The following is a 17,472-nucleotide window of genomic DNA, read 5'->3' as shown; positions in this document are numbered from 1 at the left end:
TGCAGGAGCCCGACATGGGACTTGATCCTGGAACCCCAGGATCATGCCCTGAGTGGAAGGCAGACGCTCAACTACTGAGCCACCCAGGCATCCCAATCAATGATTTCATAATGTATTTAAAGATTTACATTTGTACTGTGGAGAGCTAGGAAGGATACTTGCAAATCTGGTATAATATTGAATAGTATAACAGCTGAATCTTTGATCACCTTCCATGTGCCAGGTAGCATGCTAAGTGCTTTACGTGACACCATCCAGTTTCATTCATCACAAGGATCCTGTGAATTAGATACTACCATCATCCTCACTTAAGAGATAGGGAAACCAAGGCACAAAGAGATTATCCAACATATCTAGGCATTTACATTCTAGCTAGGTTCAAGTTAAAGCACACAAGTAATGATTTTCAGGCAATGCCATTTCTCTACCCTCGAAATTCAATTTTGCTAACCTCTTCATTGGGGAAAGCAGATTATCCTTCCCGAAACTTTGCACAATTGCTCAACACAGATTTATAGATTGTTATAGCTGGCAACGGTCTTAAAAGGATCAGAGTTTCTTAAACTTTTTGTCCCAAAGACCCCTTTGGCAGTATAGTGAAGCCTATGGACCCCTTCTCATAACAGTGTTTTTGGATACATAGAATAGGTAGGGTTACAAAGGAAATAAATTATATTGTTATGCCATTATCCAAAGATTAAAAACAGAAAGTTGTGATATGGTTATATAAGTGCTTGTTATTAATGTAGTAAATACCAAGATCTAGATGCAGCTATGATAATCATGGCAACTCCAAAGTAATGATGAGTGTAAAAACGATCTAAAGACACCTGTAATCACAGTAATGTGACCTAAAATGGTGATTTCCACCAGTGACAAGATCACATGTGCGGCTAATACTACTGTGGTCTGTCCTCTGCATTTGTAATGGAAGGGGTTCTGAATTTTAGTTAGGGGCTAGTGAAAAGAGAGATGTAACATTTCCCATTGAAGTTCATTTATCCTCTGAATTTTTAGGAATCCTTGTTCTAGAACAACCACCTCATAATATTAAAACAGTAGCTAACATGAATGAGCCTTTACTATATGCGAGCTATTGTTCTGGGTTTTTACAACCATTTTCCATTTATCTTTCATAGCAAGCCTACGAGGTAGCCTTGTTTTATAGCTCCGAGAGAGATGGAATGAATTTTCCAAGGTTACACAGCTGGCAAGTGGAACCGTATTCTCTTACGGTTCTAGAGGTTGGAAGTCTGAGATCACGGTGTTGTGAGGCCTCTCTCCTTGCCTTATATATGGCCATCTTCTCCCTGTGTCTTTGCATGGTCTTTCCTCTAATATGTGTCTGTATCCACATTTCCTTGTTTTACAAGGACATCAGTCATACTGGACTAGGGCTCACCTTAATGAACTCATTTTAATTTAATTACCTCTTTGAAGACCCCCACCTCCAAATATGTCACATTCTGAGGTATTGGGGGGTTAGGACATCAGCATATTGGATTGGAGGAAGGACACCATATGGCCCATTACAGATCCCAACCACAAGGATTCAGATCCAGTACGTCTGGAGAGGGGACCAGGGATTTATAATTTTAATAGGTCCCCAGATGTTTTGTTTTGTTTTTTAGGGAGGGGGCGGGAAGGGGCAAAGAGAGAGAGAGAGAGAGAGAGAGAGAGAATCTTAAGCAGGCTCCACACTCAGCGCAGAGCCCTTTGCGGGGCTCAATCTCACAACCCTGCGATCATGACCTAAGCCAAAAGCAAGAGCCTGATGCCTAACCAAGTGAGTCACCCAGACATCCAGGTGATTTTTATAGACAGCCAGGTTTAGGAGCTGTTATGTTCCCAACCACAAATTTTCTTAGCACAGTGCTTAGGCATGGTTGATGCTCAATAAATACTTGTTGATTGACCAAGAGGAAATAAAATACAGAGATGAGAAAGTGGGGAAATTTTTCAAGGGTCCTTAAGGATCACCAAGTAGAAGTTAGACAGAGATCTCAAATAGCCACCTCTAGTCTGCAGATAGGGAGCTGAACCGGATGAGCTCAATGTCCATCCCTTCTTACTTTTGTTTTTTTTTTTTATATGCAAAAAGGATGGCAACTTTATATGCAAGTATGAAGGAGAATGAACTAAGAAATGATTTGAATGGGAGAGAGTTAACAAGAAAACAAGACTAAGATCCTACAGATTTAGGATATTTGAGTCTTTGTGATTGTATATTTACTTCTATCTGGAGTTTTGCCTGTGTGTGGGTATTGTGTGTGTAGGATGCTAGAATATAGTTGTAAATGAGTGAGAAGAATTTGTATAGAGGATGTGTGAATGGGTACTTCTATCAGGTTTCTTAATCTCACTTGAGGGCCACTTTACTCTTCCATTTTAGAGCTCAATTAATAGTTACCATTTTAATATTTGTTTAAAAAGTAGTAGTAATATAAATCCCTGGCACTCAAGAATATCTAATTTTTCTAGGTATTATTTTAAAAAATATTTTAGTTATTTATTTGAGAGAGACAGTATGAGCAGGGGGGAGGAGCAGAGGGAGAGGAAAAAACAGACTGCTGAGCATGGAGCCTGATGTGGGGCTTGATCATGACCTGAGCCAAAGACAGACGCTTAACTGACTGAGCCACCCAAGTGCCCCTTAGCCTCCCTCCTTATAGAACTGCTTCATGGAGGCCATATATTATTGCATCCTAATATCTACAGTGTTTTCTTCTGGAGCTGAGAGAGAGAATGAGAGAGAGAATTCTGAGATAAAAGGTGTGATAAATGGAAGCCCAGGGTGGTGATGGAAGGAACATAGAGTGGGCATACCTAAGCCAGATTGGAAAGGTCAAGGAAGGCTTCCTAGAAGAGGTGATGCCTGAATTGAGACTTAAAGATAAATGAAGAAGGCTGGGCCCATTTTCTAGTGCCTAGTAAGCATTTGCCTAATGCAATACTGGATTTAAAACACTTAGTGCCCAGCACATAGTAAGAGTTCAATAAATAGTAGATATCATTATTACCTTCCTGATCCTTTCAAACAAATTTGAATGACAATCTGTGCTTGCTCTGAGGAATAAATGAGATAATGCATGTAGAGTACTAAAGATAGTGCCAGGCACCTAATTAAGTGCACCGTACATGGTGGTGGTTGATAGTGTTGTTGGTAGTGGTTTTATTATGTTGGGGTTCTATTGGACTGAGATGGAATCTTTTGTCTCTGATCTTCTGGGTTATCTGACTCAGCAGTTTGTCCCATTACATTATTTCAGATATGATGTGTCCAAGCATAGACTTATATTCTGAGCTTTTCCTTGGAAGCTTTTCTTCCTAAGACCCACCAGCCCAACCACCACTGCCACCATCACCAGCCACGTGGAGTACTCACATTGTAGTTTCCAAAGGCATATAGAACCTAGCAGAGCTGATGATAGAAAAAGTGGAACAAAATCCTGGGTCCTCAGAAAATATTTTCTGTATAGTAAAGAGTCTCTAGTTTTCTGATTAGTGAAGCCCTTGTATTGCTGAAGACCACCGGTAGAAGTGAATCAAAAGCTTTCCCCATGTGTTTTGGGCACTTTCATTGTTTTGGATCAGAGGGTAGAGTGTACATAGTCCACAAGTATGTTCCTCAGTCCAACCCCACTTCCCCACAAAAACCATGAGCAACTGCTTCCTCACCAGCAGCTGGCAATCACTCCCCCCTCCCCTTTTGCCCTGATTAGGGAAACACTTTTCCCTAGGGAAACCAGGGCAAATGGTTTTTGCAAAGCATCATGGGCTTTGCTTCTAATGGGCATTTGTAAATAGTGGATATTGGAGATTGCTAGCTTGCTGCCCTAGAGTGCCCCAGATATATAATTGATCTTCTTACTGAAGACTTCAGTAAGAAGGCACAAAAGTCCTCTGCTTTTCCTTGTTTTAAAGATTTATTTATTCATTCATTGGGGAGAGAGAGAGAAGGAGAGAGAGAGAGAGAAGGAGAGAGAGAGAGAGAGAGAGAGAGAGAGAAGGAGAATATGCAGGGGCAGGGACAGACAGAGAGCAAGAAGGAGAAACCAGGCTCGCTATCTGACCTGGGAGCCCACGCAGGGATGTCTCAGGGCCCTGAGATCATGACCTGAGCCAAAATCAAGAGTCCGCCCAGCCGCCCACTCCCCCAAGTCCTTTGCTTTTTCTATGTCTTTGTGAACTAGCTTTTCACCCCTCCAGTCCAGGGACCCCATTTTTAGCAGTCGTTTCATTTTGCCCAATACAGGACTCCTCTGCCTTTTTGTAAGGTAAACCTGTGTTGTACTTTCCTGGAGCTTTTTTTTTTCTTTTTAAGATTTTATTTATTTATTCATGAGAGACACACACACACACAGAGAGGCAGAGACACAGGCAGAGGGAGAAGCAGGCTCCCTGCAGGAAGCCTGATGTGGGACTCGATTCCAGGACCCTGGGATCACGCCTTGAGCCAAAGGCAGGCGCTCAACCACTGAGCCACCCAGGCGTCCCCTGAAGCTTTTTTTTTTTTAGATTTTATTTATTTATTCATGACAGACACACAGAGAGAGGCAGAGACATAGGCAAAGGGAGAAGCAGGCTCCTTGCTGGGAGCCTGATGTGGGACTCGATTCTAGGACCCTGGGATCACGATGACCTGAGCCAAAGGCAGCCGCTCAACCACTGAGCCACCCAGGTGCTCTTCCTGAGTCTTTCCATCAACTCTGGCAAGAGGGGGGTTAAGGGTAGAGGAAAGCTGAAGCAACCTGGGGACTGCCTGTCAGAGTGTCGGGGTGGGGGAGCTGCTTTCTGCCTTCCTCTCTGAGCTGAGAACCCCAGGCACATTGCAGAGAACAGGGCAGGAGGGGGCCAACTATCTTGCCGAGATAATTTGTAAGGCTTTGACGTCGTTTGTAGATTCCAAGCTACTGATTAGGGGCCCCTGACCTAATATCATAGAAAAATGGTTTGTGTTGTTGTTGCTGTTGCTTTTTAATATCCTTCCCGATGCATATCTCCCTTCCTGGATTAACCTCCTGAGTATTGATGCTGTGCACTCAGATTGATCTCTTAGCCCTCCTTGCAGCTCCTCGGGGCCTTCTAATTTACCTTGCAGCCACCTCTTTAATTCTGGACCTGGTTTATCTAGTCCTTTGTCACTTCTCCATATGTTGACATAAAAGCAGCCTCCAACTCCTACAGATGGCTGAGATCTCAAAGTTCATTCTGAAGTCAGTTGTTTGGAAGGTGACATGCATTCTTCCATAGAAGAAAAAAATTGTTACAAATGGTAGTTAATTGCCAGGCCAGCCCACCCTGTGTGTGTGTGTGTGTGTGTGTGTGTGTGTGTGTGTGAGAGAGAGAGAGAGAGAGAGAGAGAGAGAGATTTAATGCACTAGAAGGGAGGTCCATTTGCAAGGAAAAAGTTGAAAATCTTGGTCATTCAGCCAAAGCAGGAAGACAATCCAAGGGAATGAGAAATGCTTTAGCCGGGACTGCTGGCTGGAGCCGGAGTCAAGGAAATTGAATTGGATGAGGTAGATAAGGCTTTCGTGGAGGCTCTCGGGGGATACTTTTGAACCACTTTGCAAGGCTGCAGAGGGTCACCACAGTAGTTCTTTTTTCTTTCTAATTTTGCTTCAAAACTGATGGCTTTCAATAATCATGACTGCCATTCACTGGGCTCCTCTTATGTCTTGAGTCACATACCTGCTCCTCATTTTGGCCTCAAAAAAGCACTCCAGGGTACATATGATAATGACCTTTATTTTACAGACCAGGAGATTGAGGCTCAAAAAGGTCAGTGAGCTTGATGGAGGTTACTCGTACAGCTGGGAAAGCAAGTCAGTGGTTTCCCACTCCCCAAACCCAGGCTTTTACAGTATGTACCCAGCCACCTTTTTCTTTCCCTTATCAGGAGGTACATCATGAGCACTGCTCCTAAGGTCTATCAGCCCATGATTAGTTGTTGGTTAGCTCACAAAGGAAATAAAGAAGGGAACAGTCAAGAGAGGTGAAGGGGAGGAGGGAAGGAAGGAGGAAGGAAAGAGTTTTGCTAGGCACAAGGTCAGATAAGAGCCCAGGTACTTTATGATTCTCTTTTCTCCTGTAGGCTGCCCCAGGCCATTGTCTCTGCTTTGGGTCTGCCAGTCTGTTTCAGTGTACACTTAACTGCTCTTTTATTTTTATTTTTTAAAGATTGATTTATGTATTTGAGAGAGAGAGAGAGAGAACAGAAGGGAGGGGCAGAGGGTGAGGAGAATCTCAAGCAGACTCCTCGCTGAGTACAGAGCCCAGTCCGGGGCTCAATCTCAGGACCCTGAGATCAAGACCTGAGCCAAAACTGAGAGTCAGTTGCTTAACCCACCACACCATCCACATGCCCTCAACTACTCTGAAATACAAATGTTAAAGACCCAGGAGCATCTTCTGCCACTCTGAGCTCTGTAACACTACGGTCCCAGCTTGTTTCTATTTCCTTACTCAGAGCTGCTGCCTTATTCTGCAGTAGAAAACAGCCTGGCTTATTTCTTCTGCATAGTTGAAATAATACCAAGCATTGGTTTGAGGCAGTTATTGGAAAGGCTTTTCTAGGGGTCCTCCTGCCAATTCCAGAAGGCCAGTAAAATTTGTTTCCTGGAAGGTGATTTGCTTTACCTTGCCACCTACTCTCCTCTGCACCCCCACCCCCACCCCAGGATTTTGATTATAATCATTTTGAGGCATTCTTCAAGTTTTTCTTCTATTTTTAGAGTCTCTGACTCATTCTTCCCCAATAGCAAAAGTCAGGGAGGGCCTTCTCTTCTAGCTAAGCTCTACTTTCTAAAGCAGGAAATAGTCTCTCACAGTGTCTACAAATCAACTTGATGATCTGCGGCCCACAATGACTGGATTGCTTTTCCATCTCTCTCTCTCTCTCTCTCTCTCTCTCTCTCTCTCTCTCTCTCCCTCTCAAGTGTGGCCTTTATAACTCCCATTATAGGTAGGTATTTGTTAGGCCTCCACTTGAATACGATGGATAAGTTCATATTTCATGATTGGATAAATGAAAAACTGTACTGAAAAGGACTTGCAGTCCTCTCTTTGTGACTCCTCTCCATTAATCTTACTTTTACCATATGGAGCAGAAAGAATCCTTCAAATGTTTTGTGACGGCTGTCATACCTTCTTTTTTAACCATCTCTTTGTGAGACTAAACATGCCCAATTCCTAATCAGTCTTCAGTGGTTTCTTGACCTTCATCTAGCTGTACCTTAAAAATCAGGCACCTAAAAATGAATGGACATGCCACCCTCTGTATGGTTTGACGAGTGCCAAGTACATGAGGACCCTTCCCTCCTGTGATCTTCTAGTGCAAATTTATGATGATTAAAAAGGTAAGACATCTCTTCACATGTATTGAGCACCTAGTTTGGGTCAGATACAGTACCTAAGATCCACTAAGCCATCTCTCCGGAAGTTTGGTGGTTGAGGATCTCTGTTCTCTCCAGTCCTGTGCGGGCCAGGGGATGGTATAGCTACCCTCTTCCAATACTTCTTCCTGTTGTCTACTGCCTCCAGGTCTCACTTAGTGAGGACCTCAGCACCTCACTTATAGTCTCCCCAACTCTGGCTACCATCCTGAGGGATTTTAATGACTCATTGACAAGCTTCATCCTTTCAACCATTTCTACCTCCAAACCATCACTTATTCCATTATGCAAATCAAGGCCATTAGATGCTAACTCTCATTTTCCTGCCCTTACTCCATCTTGCCACATAGCTGTGGCCCTACATGTCCTAATATCTTAATATCCTTTTTTTTTTTGTCTTTGAGGAATAGACATAGCTTGTCCAGTTCAAGGCTAATCCATCTATTTATGCTTCAGAGCCCATTCTCTCCCACCTCTTGGGGACTTTTCTGCATTGGTTGTCCCCTTTCTCATCTATATCCTCAACCACTCTTTCTCTTTTTATTGGCTGCTTTCCATCAGCATTTAGATACGCTTGACTTTCTCAGCCCATTTCTTACCTTTCATCATGGCAGAAGCTTTTCGAAAGTGAGCCCTCTACACTTGCCATTTCCATTTCCTCACCTCCCACTCAAAACTCAGTCCTGCCTTTTGCCCCACCCAGTCTGGCTGTTCTGACCTCAGAACACCACCCTTACTGCTCTTGTTAAGGAAACCAATGACATCCTGATTGCCAAACCCAAGGAACATACTGAAGTCTTGATTTTCCCGGAACGCTCTCTGCGGCAGATAACAAATGATTCCCCTCACTCCCCTTCTGTCCTCGTGCCTCTCTTGAAAGTGTCTACTCCTGGACTTTGGTCATGCTGTTCCTCTCCTAAGTCTCCTCATTCCTCTTGGTTACCTCTTCTTATGCCCCTTGGGAGACTATTCCTCTGCCATCTCTTAAATGCTGGGCTTTGCTAGGATTTTTCTCATTCTATACCTTTCCCCTAGATCATCTTATGCATCCCCATGGTTTTATCTACTATGCTGATGACTCTCTAATCTATATTTATAGCCCCAGACCTCTCTTGTGAGCTCCAAACCTGAATACTCAATTGTGACTAAACTCATGGGACCTGGCCAAATTCATCTTTCTTATGCAAATCTGCCCCCATCCTCTATCTACCCCACTACCACCATTCAGGCGATGTAGACCTTTATCCACACAGTTGTGCAGGCCTGAAACTTGGGAGTCACCCTAGGCTCTCCATTCAAGCACTGGCCAAGACTTGCTAAGTCTTTTTTTTTTTAAGATTTATTTATTTATGTATTCGTGATAGACACACACAGAAAGAGAGAGAGAGGCAGAGACACAGGCAGAGGAAGAAGCAGGCTCTGTGCAGGGAGCCAGACGTGGGACTTGATCCCGGGTCTCCAGGATCACACCCCAGGCCGAAGGTGGCGCTAAACTGCTGGGCCATGGGGGCTGCCCGCTAAGTCTCTTCTTTATGTTACTGCAGCATGCCAGTCCAGACTCTACATCATCTTTCTTTAAACTATTTAAATAGCTTCTAAACTAGTCCCCTGCCTCTTGGCCTACTCCCCCTCTAATCTGTTCCCCACACCGGTGCTAGAATTAGTTTCCTGCAATGTGAATCACATCACATCACTCCTCTCGGCTTCAAGCCTTATTTGACTCTGCACTGTTCGCTGGTAGAGTCCCAGCTGCTCCTTATGCCTTACAAGGGCTTTCACAACCTGGCCCTACCTACCCTTCCAGTCTTATCTCCTCCTCATGACCTGTAATGCTTTCATTATCCTCGTGCCCAAATAATAGCAAACTGAACAACCCGTTATGCCTCCATGCCTTTGGACACACTGTTCTCTCTGCCTAGAATGACCCCTTGTCTTCCAGCCAAACTCTTATTCAACTTTCAAAATTGAGCTTGGAGGAGGTCAGCATGGTTACAGGAGAAACTAGTAACAGTAATTTGCCTCTTCAGAGAACTGGGTGGCTGGGGTACAGGGGTGGGAGACCAACTGGCTGCTTCCATTTCCCAGCCTTTTGTACATTTCGTACTTTGTTCCAGAAGTCTGAGTACCTTACTTGAAACATAAATACAATGTGATCATCTTTTGGAAAAAAAGACTTCAGGATCAGTCCTCTAGAAAGCTGTTCTCCCCTCCCATTCTTTTGCTCTGTAGCCCCCCCTCCCGGCCCCCCTTCTTTGTTGCTACCTCTGGGCCTAGCATGTGCTCCTGTAAGTAAAATAATTACATTTGTTGTCATGTATCTTTTAAGTCCCCTGGTTCCCCAGACTGGGAGTTCCTTGAGGGCAGAAGCATCACTTAGTTCTTGACATTTCCCTGGGATCTAGCACAGTGCTCCAGTGAAGAAATGAGTGAAAAAATGAAGTCCCAATTCTAAAACAGGGCTCTTAAGCCTGTGCTCTTTCCCCATCTCCCTTACTGTCTGTCCTTTTACCTTGTGTTGAATCTAAAATTAACCACTAATATGTATTAAGTAATATCCATCACCTTGTCAGTTTGGATTTAGCATCATTCAAGGCTGCCTAGATCCATTCAAAAGTTCCTCCTAGCCTGGGTCATTAGAAGATTTGATAGGTTTTTATACATCTTATTCTGAGTCACTGAATCACAGAATGGCATCATTGGTCTTATACCTGCCATTTATTGAACATCTACAACAAGGTAAACACTGTGCTAGGTGCTTTTTATTTTTTTACACATAACAATGTCACAGCATTTGCTGCAAGGTAGATATTTTTATCCCCAGGGATTAGAGATGTAGAAATTGATACCAGTATGGTTAAAGCACTTTGCCCAAGGTCACATTTCTAGTAAGGGGTGAAGCTGTGATTTGAACCGAGATCTTTTGACTTCAAACTACATGCTTGATTCATACACTATGCTGATGAAAAGGGGGCCTCTCCGTTGCTTGACTATTCTGTAAGAGGATTCTCCAAGGTTGGCTTGAATGTCTCCATGCCTCATGCTCATTGTCCCCCAAGGCAGCTCATTCCATTTTAGGCAGTTCTGACCATTTTAAAAGCTCTTGTTTACAGTAAGTCAATACCATAAATGAGCTGAATAAGACACAGCCAAGAATAGAGCCTTTTGGCTCACTGCTGGAACTTCCCTCCTGGTTTGACAACAAACTATTTCTTCAACTAGCTACAAACTCCTCTCAACAAACAGCTGGAGCGTCCAGCCTATACGTTGCCATCTCGTCTACAAGAAAATTATGGGAAACTTTGTCCAATGCCTGGATGAAATGAAATCCACTAGAACTATCACATCCTCTGATCTGTCAATCTAGTAACCAGATTTTTTAAAAAAGGAAATGAAATCTGGGAGGGATATTTGTTTTTTAACGGGGTAATTTGTCAATGACTCAAAGTAATGAGTTTCTAGCAACAGACTTTCAGCCATCATTGACAGGCTGTCAGGAAGATGGGTTTTGGGCAGTGGGCTTCCTACTGCTCTTCAAATGACATCTAAATAAGCACCCCCCCAATTGTCATTGCTTTGAATTACACAGCACTGTCATTTGTACCTGGTTTTATTTTTTTTATTTTTAAAGATTTTATTTATTTATTCATGAGCAAGAGAGAGAGAGAGAGAGAGAGAGAGAGAGAGAGGCAGAGACCCAGGCAGAGGGAGAAGCAAGTTTTCCATGCAAGGAGACCGATGTGGGACTCGATCCCAGGACTCCAGGACCACACCCTGGGCCTAAGGCAGATGCTAAACCACTGAGCCACCCAGGAATCCCCATGCACCTGGTTTTATTTAGGCTTCTATTTCAGTTTTCTATTTTATTTTTCTCTGTGTTCTGCCCTTGCACATGTTTTCTGTGTCTGGTTCATTCTCGAAATTTCTACATCCTCCTTCCAAACACACACACACACACACACACACACACACACACACACACACACACACCGTCCTTGTCCATGAGAGTCAATGCATGCAGCCTCTCCTCTGGAAGCCTTCTCTGATGCTCCCACGCTGGTAACTGCCTCTCTTCCTGTGTGAGGTAGTAGAAACTGCACACAGTAGCCATCACAGAGTAGATCCCCGGTAAAGGTTCATTTCCTTCTTCCCTTTCCCCCATGTATATCTCTACAACAGTGTCAATCACACCATATTGTATTTTCCTGTTTATTTGTCTGGCTTCATCACTCAATTCTGAACTCATGCATTCATTCATTTGACAGATATTTATTGCATGTCTACTGTGTGTGTGCAGATCATCGTTCATGCTTTGTTCCAGGGATACAAATAATTTCTGAAATTGTACTTTCACCATGTCTTTTTTTCACTGTTGTATTCATAGCACCTAGCATGGTGCCTGGCAAATAAAGAGTGTTCATTAAGTGTTTAAGAGAAAGCATTTCCTCAGCAAAGTTCTCCAAGTGTGGTCCTTGTACCACTTGCATCTGGATCACGGAGGGCTGAGGGATGCAGGTTAAATGTTAAATGCCAGTTCCTGGATCTTGCTCTAGATCTACCGAGTCAGAATCTCTGAAGGGTAGGCTGCAAGAATCTGCATTTCCATCTGGTTCTGTAGGTATTTCTTGCAGGGGAAAACTTGGGAACTGTTGCAAAATAGAAGAGGGAGATGGAACTAATGCCTATTTTTGAAAAGTGCAGCTAAAACTGAACAAATCATTTTTAATGCCTCTGACGGCAGCAGGAAAATTTTGTAAAGGGGGAAAGGGCATTAGTTAAAATTCCCTGGGGAGGTTTTTTAAATAGATGGTATAGTCAAGCAATTATATACAAGTCTTTCTAAAATCTAAGATTAAAAGTGGATTTATTGCTAGTAAAATATAATCTTAATTTAGAAATTAATGATGCCAGAAAGTTTTCATTTATATAGAGATACATGTACCCTTGATAATATATATTTAGGGACTTTTTGTCTAACTTAATGCAATATATTGATTTCCATAGTATGGACTTGAATCATAAATTTATTATTTTAAATCACAAGAAGGTATAGTACAACTGTATTTGGGCTTTGACCCTGATTTTATATAAAATATATGATTATTATATATATATATATATATGATTTATCAGATCAGATGCCTAGTCCTCGATCAGGAATGATAGTATTGCTCATTCCCTATGAAAATTTGATCCATTTTACTGTTTTATACTGTATTTTCCAAGAGCATTCTGTTATTAAATTTGTTCTTTGGTAATAGATTAGGTATGTAGGATCTGAGTCAACCGAGGACAGTGTAGCTACCCTTTCAAGAAGGCTTGCAAAATTGCATTTTATGACCATGTTCCTGGGGCCTGGAACATTCCACTTTGGGTTTGTTTTGACACGATCCTCACAGTCAAGAGCTGAGGTGTCCATGCATCAGGGCACAAACCTCTTAAATATACATGAGTTTGTGTTTCTGCTTCCTTCCCTATAACTTTGCTTTTTAAAAATTTAATTTAGGGTGTTGGTGGGGGTGTCGCTGCTGCTAAGATGGATCGCAAACTGCTGCCCTCACGGTGCCCCTTGGGCACCATGTCCAACAACCTGAGAATTCTGTGTGGGGATTCCTCCCTGGAGCTGAGCGAGTACCAGGACCAGCAGTTTGGTGGAGATAATGATGAGCAGGAGAAATTGTTGAAGGACAGCTCCACTCTATGTGGGGAATCTTTCCTTTTATACTACTGAAGAGCAAATATATGAGCTCTTTAGTAGATGTGGTGATGTCAAGAATGTATTTATGGGCCTGGATAAAATTAAGAAAACGGCATGTGGTTTCTGTTTTATAGAATACCATAACAGATTTGATGCCGAAAATGCCATGTTGTTCCTAAATGGGACCTGCCTAGATGACCATACTATCTGCACAGATTGGGATCTCGGCTTTAGAGAGGGTAGACAGTATAGCCATCACCGATCTGGGGGCCAGATAAGAAATGAGTTTCGTGAAGATTCTGATATTGGTAGAGGTGGCTTTGGAAAACAGGCTCAGGCCCATGATAGGAGAGGAATCCATTAGTGAAAAACTGGCAACTCTGGCCCCTGGAAAAGTCTATTAAAGAACACAACAACAACAACAACAACAACAACAACAACAACAAAAAACAAAAACAAACAAACAAAAAAAAACACCAGGTCAGCAAAGAACCCAATTTGTCACAAGTTGAAATTACTTTATTTGCTGAGCAGAGGCCCTTTGTTGTATTTTTCTGTTTGAAATGTTATTAAATGGCACAAGCAAAAAATTCTTTCATTCTTGTCTTAATTTTTAAAAGATTTTATTCATTTATGAGACACAGAGAGGCAGAGATATAGGCTGAAGGAGAAGGAGGCTCCCTGTGGGGAGCCTGATGCAGGACTCGATCCCGGGGATCACAACCTGAGCCAAAGGTAGATGCTCAACCACTGAGCCACCCAGGTGCCCCAGTTCTTGTCTTAATTTTGAAGCTGGTTGTCAGAATATCAGTTTGACTATTCAGTGGTCAAAAGCGAAATGGTCTTTAGGAATAAATATTAGGTATGTGCAATCTGAATCAACCGAAGCACAACTCCCATTTCAGGAAGATTTCATGGTCATGTTTCCAGGGCCTGAAATGATTTTTTAAGAAAGATTTTTATTTATTTAAGAGAGAGAAAGAGTGCGAGAGAGCACAAGCCGTGGGGAGGGGCAGAGGAAGCCAGAGCAGCAGACACCCCGCTGAGAGGAAACCTCTCCCCCCCCATGTGGGACTTGATCCCAGGACTTGGGGATCATGACCTGAGCTGAAGGCAGTTGCTTAACTGAGCCACCAGGTGCCCCTGAAATGAGTGTTTAAAAATCTTTTAAAAAAAATAAAGTCAACTAAATGGAAATTTAGAAAAATTATCAAAGGAATAAAGGCACATTCTTTAAACATAAAAACATTAAAATATCTGGAAGAGTTTATAATGAAACAAAAATTCTCTTGCCACACCTATTTCTATCCCAGGCCTACTCCCTAGGCAATAACTTTTAATTTTTTAAGGATTTTATTTTTAAATAATCTCTGCATGCAACATGAGGCTTGAACTCACAACCCTAAGATCAAGAGTCACATGCTCTTCCGACTGAAACAGCCAGGCACCCCTTACTTTTCTAACAAGTTTTTTTTTTTTTTTGATGGAGGGTGTTTCTTTCTTGGCAGATTCCTCCATATTTCTAAGTAACATGACTGTGTACACTATATTTTCATTTTAAACATCTATTGACTTCTTGCTTTCATAGAGGAGGATTTAGTTCACTTACACCCACATTTTCACTTCTCTCCATCCTCTCAGCGTAGCTTGCAACACTTTATTTACTTTTTCTATTGTTACATAAATTAGGTTATGATGTAGTAATAAACAATCCAAAAAACCTTAGTGGCTTAAAATCACGAAAGTCTGTTCCTCACACTACATTGCCAGCTTCCTGGGGGTTTCTGCTCCACACCCCAGTGATCATTTTCCTTCTAGAGCCCAGAAGGCACAGCCACTGCCATTAGTGTAAATCAGTTATGGCAATTCCCTCCCTCTTGCTGGCGTTTGGTTTAGGAACCCAGGCTTAAGCTGATCAGAGGTTGACAATGACCAATGGGGGCCCCAGTAAGACCGACATGAAAGATTTTTAGTTTATGTGTGAAGGAGAGGTTATCTCTGTCTTTCCCTGAAAAGTATGCATATAGCGATTGTTACAAGGAGTCTTGTTACAATCACAGGAGAAACCAGCTCTAGGATGAATTGGACACTTTAGAAGGGGAAAGGAGAGGCCAAAGAAACTAGGGCCTTCTCGAAATTACCTAGCTGATGAAATCCACTAACCTTGCAACATACACTATGTCTCAGTGTCCTATTGTGTGAGATAAGACATTATTTCAATGCGTAAGCCAGCTTGTTAACATGTACCTGAAAGCACTTGATATCAATTTTTTTTCTGGTATTTTTTAAAGAGAGAAAGAGAGTGAGAGAGATGAGCGTGCACCTGCGCTGTGGGGGAGGAGCGGAGGGAGAGGGAGTGAGAGTATCCAAAGCAGGCTCCACTCCAAGCTTGGAGACCAGATGTGTGGCTCAATCTCACGACCCTGAGACCATGACCTGAGCCCAAATCAAGAGTCTCACTCTGAACCACTTGAGCCACCCAGGCACCCCACCAAATACTTTTTAATTATATTCTTGTGTTAATGATTTAAGTTGCTCTCTTGTGAGCCCAAACATATACCTCCAGAATTCATGACCTTACATCTTGGGAAGTTAGATAAAAATCAGCTTCTTTCTCCTGACTCCTTCACTCTGTGACCTGAGGTCATCCACTCTGGTCAGTAACATTCTTTCCTGAATAAGAGAGGAAAGGGAATGTCACTTTTTATGGAATGACTATTCTGTGCCGGGCACTTTGCTGGAGGCTTTGTTTTTATTTTTTTTAAGACTTTATTTATTTATTCATGATAGTCACACAGAGAGAGAGAGACAGAGAGGCAGAGACACAGGCAGAGGGAGAAGCAGGCTCCATGCTGGGAGCCCGACGTGGGATTCGATCCCGGGTCTCCAAGATCGCGCCCCGGGCCAAAGGCAGGCGCCAAACCGCTGCGCCACCCAGGGATCCCATGCTGGAGGCTTTAAAACACAATCTCATTTTCTCTGAACAACTCTGTACCTGTTACATAAGTGAGAACACTGATGATCAGAGAAATAAGGTCACCAACTAGTACGTGGCAGAGCTGGAGTTCAAAGCAAGGGAGTCTATGTCAAAGCTGGTGCCCCTAATCAGGGGTACTCTTTTGTCTCTTTCCCTTACCTCCAGTCAGGCCACTAGGTCCAAACCCCTCTTTGCAGTTCCTTTTTCTCTGGAAATTATCGCACTACATCATATCTGAGCTCTCTCTCTCTCCCAAGCAACTTGTCAAGTGTGTTGTTCTTTCTGCCTTGACATCCAATATCACTCAGTCTCAACACTAATACCACCCAGCCATATTTATTTCTACTCCCTGGGTGAAAAAGGAGCATCTGACATGCATTTCTGGCCAATTTAGATTACTCTGCATACAGTAATAGAGTTTACAAACTTTTTAGGATCTCCCCTTTGCAACTTCCCTAAAACAGAAGAAGATATTTTTAAAGGCATGGGATTAAAATTTTGGTTTTAATTACAAAATGTTTCTGGAGGAGTATCTTGGCACATCTCTCAACCACTCCTCCTGGTGGCTTCCCGCTTGGATTACTCCCAAGGAAGTCTTTTCCTAAGCTCAGAAAGAACATTTAACAATGTCTTGTGAAGCATACTCTTGGTTAAGTAAAGAGACTTTCATACTGTATGGTTAGAAGATTACTCCAGTAGTTCTTACAATATACCATGTTCTTCAAAATCACGCTGAATATATCAATAGAATAAAGGATAAAAATCACATGATCATCTCAATTGGCACAGAAAAAGCATTTGAAAAAATTCAACACCCTTTTTATGATAAAAATGCTTAGCAAACTAGGAATAGAGCAGGGCTTCCTCACTCTGATAAAGGACATTTATGAAAACCCCATAGCTAACATACTCAGTGTTGAAAGGCTGAAAACTTTACCCCTAAGATCAGGAACAAGGCACTTTTATTCAATATTATACTAGAAGTTTTAATCTAGGGCAATTAGGCAAGAAAATACAAAAAAAAAGACATCTAGATTAGAAAATAATACGTAAAGATATTTTTATTTACAGGTGATATGATCTTGTATAAAGACAATCAGAAGGAGTCCACAAAAAAGAACTATTAGGGCTAATAGTTTAGCAAAGTTGCAGAATACAAAATCGGCATACAAAAATCAATTACACTTCTATGAATGAGCAATTGAAAAAAAATCCAAAATAAAATTAACAAAACAGTTTCATTTAGAAGAGCATCAAAAAGGGTGACAGGCACCAAGGGGGGCACTTTACGGGATGAACACCGAGTGTTATACGATATGTTGGCAAACTGAACTCAAAAAAAAAAACCAAAAAATAAAAATCAAAAAGAAAATATTTAGGAGAAAATATACCAAAAAGATGCC

The 17,472-nt window shown here is 42.2% G+C and overlaps 2 protein-coding genes across 2 annotated transcripts in view; both read left to right on the top strand.

Annotated features, from left to right (window-relative positions):
- Positions 1–17,472, top strand: part of MID2 (midline 2) — a 201,053-nt gene that overhangs the window by 33,645 nt on the left and 149,936 nt on the right. The window lies entirely within an intron of this gene.
- Positions 12,596–13,666, top strand: NCBP2L (nuclear cap binding protein subunit 2 like). The gene is given in 2 exon segments (XM_077888726.1): positions 12,596–13,091; positions 13,093–13,666. Coding segments are annotated over 2 exon segments (525 nt in total). The 5' UTR covers positions 12,596–12,930; the 3' UTR covers positions 13,457–13,666.

This window comes from Canis aureus, chromosome X (assembly GCF_053574225.1).
Source record: "Canis aureus isolate CA01 chromosome X, VMU_Caureus_v.1.0, whole genome shotgun sequence".
In the NCBI taxonomy this organism is placed as follows: Eukaryota; Metazoa; Chordata; class Mammalia; order Carnivora; family Canidae; genus Canis; species Canis aureus.
Note: the sequence above shows the minus strand (reverse complement) of the source record. Positions and strands in the feature narration are given on the sequence as shown.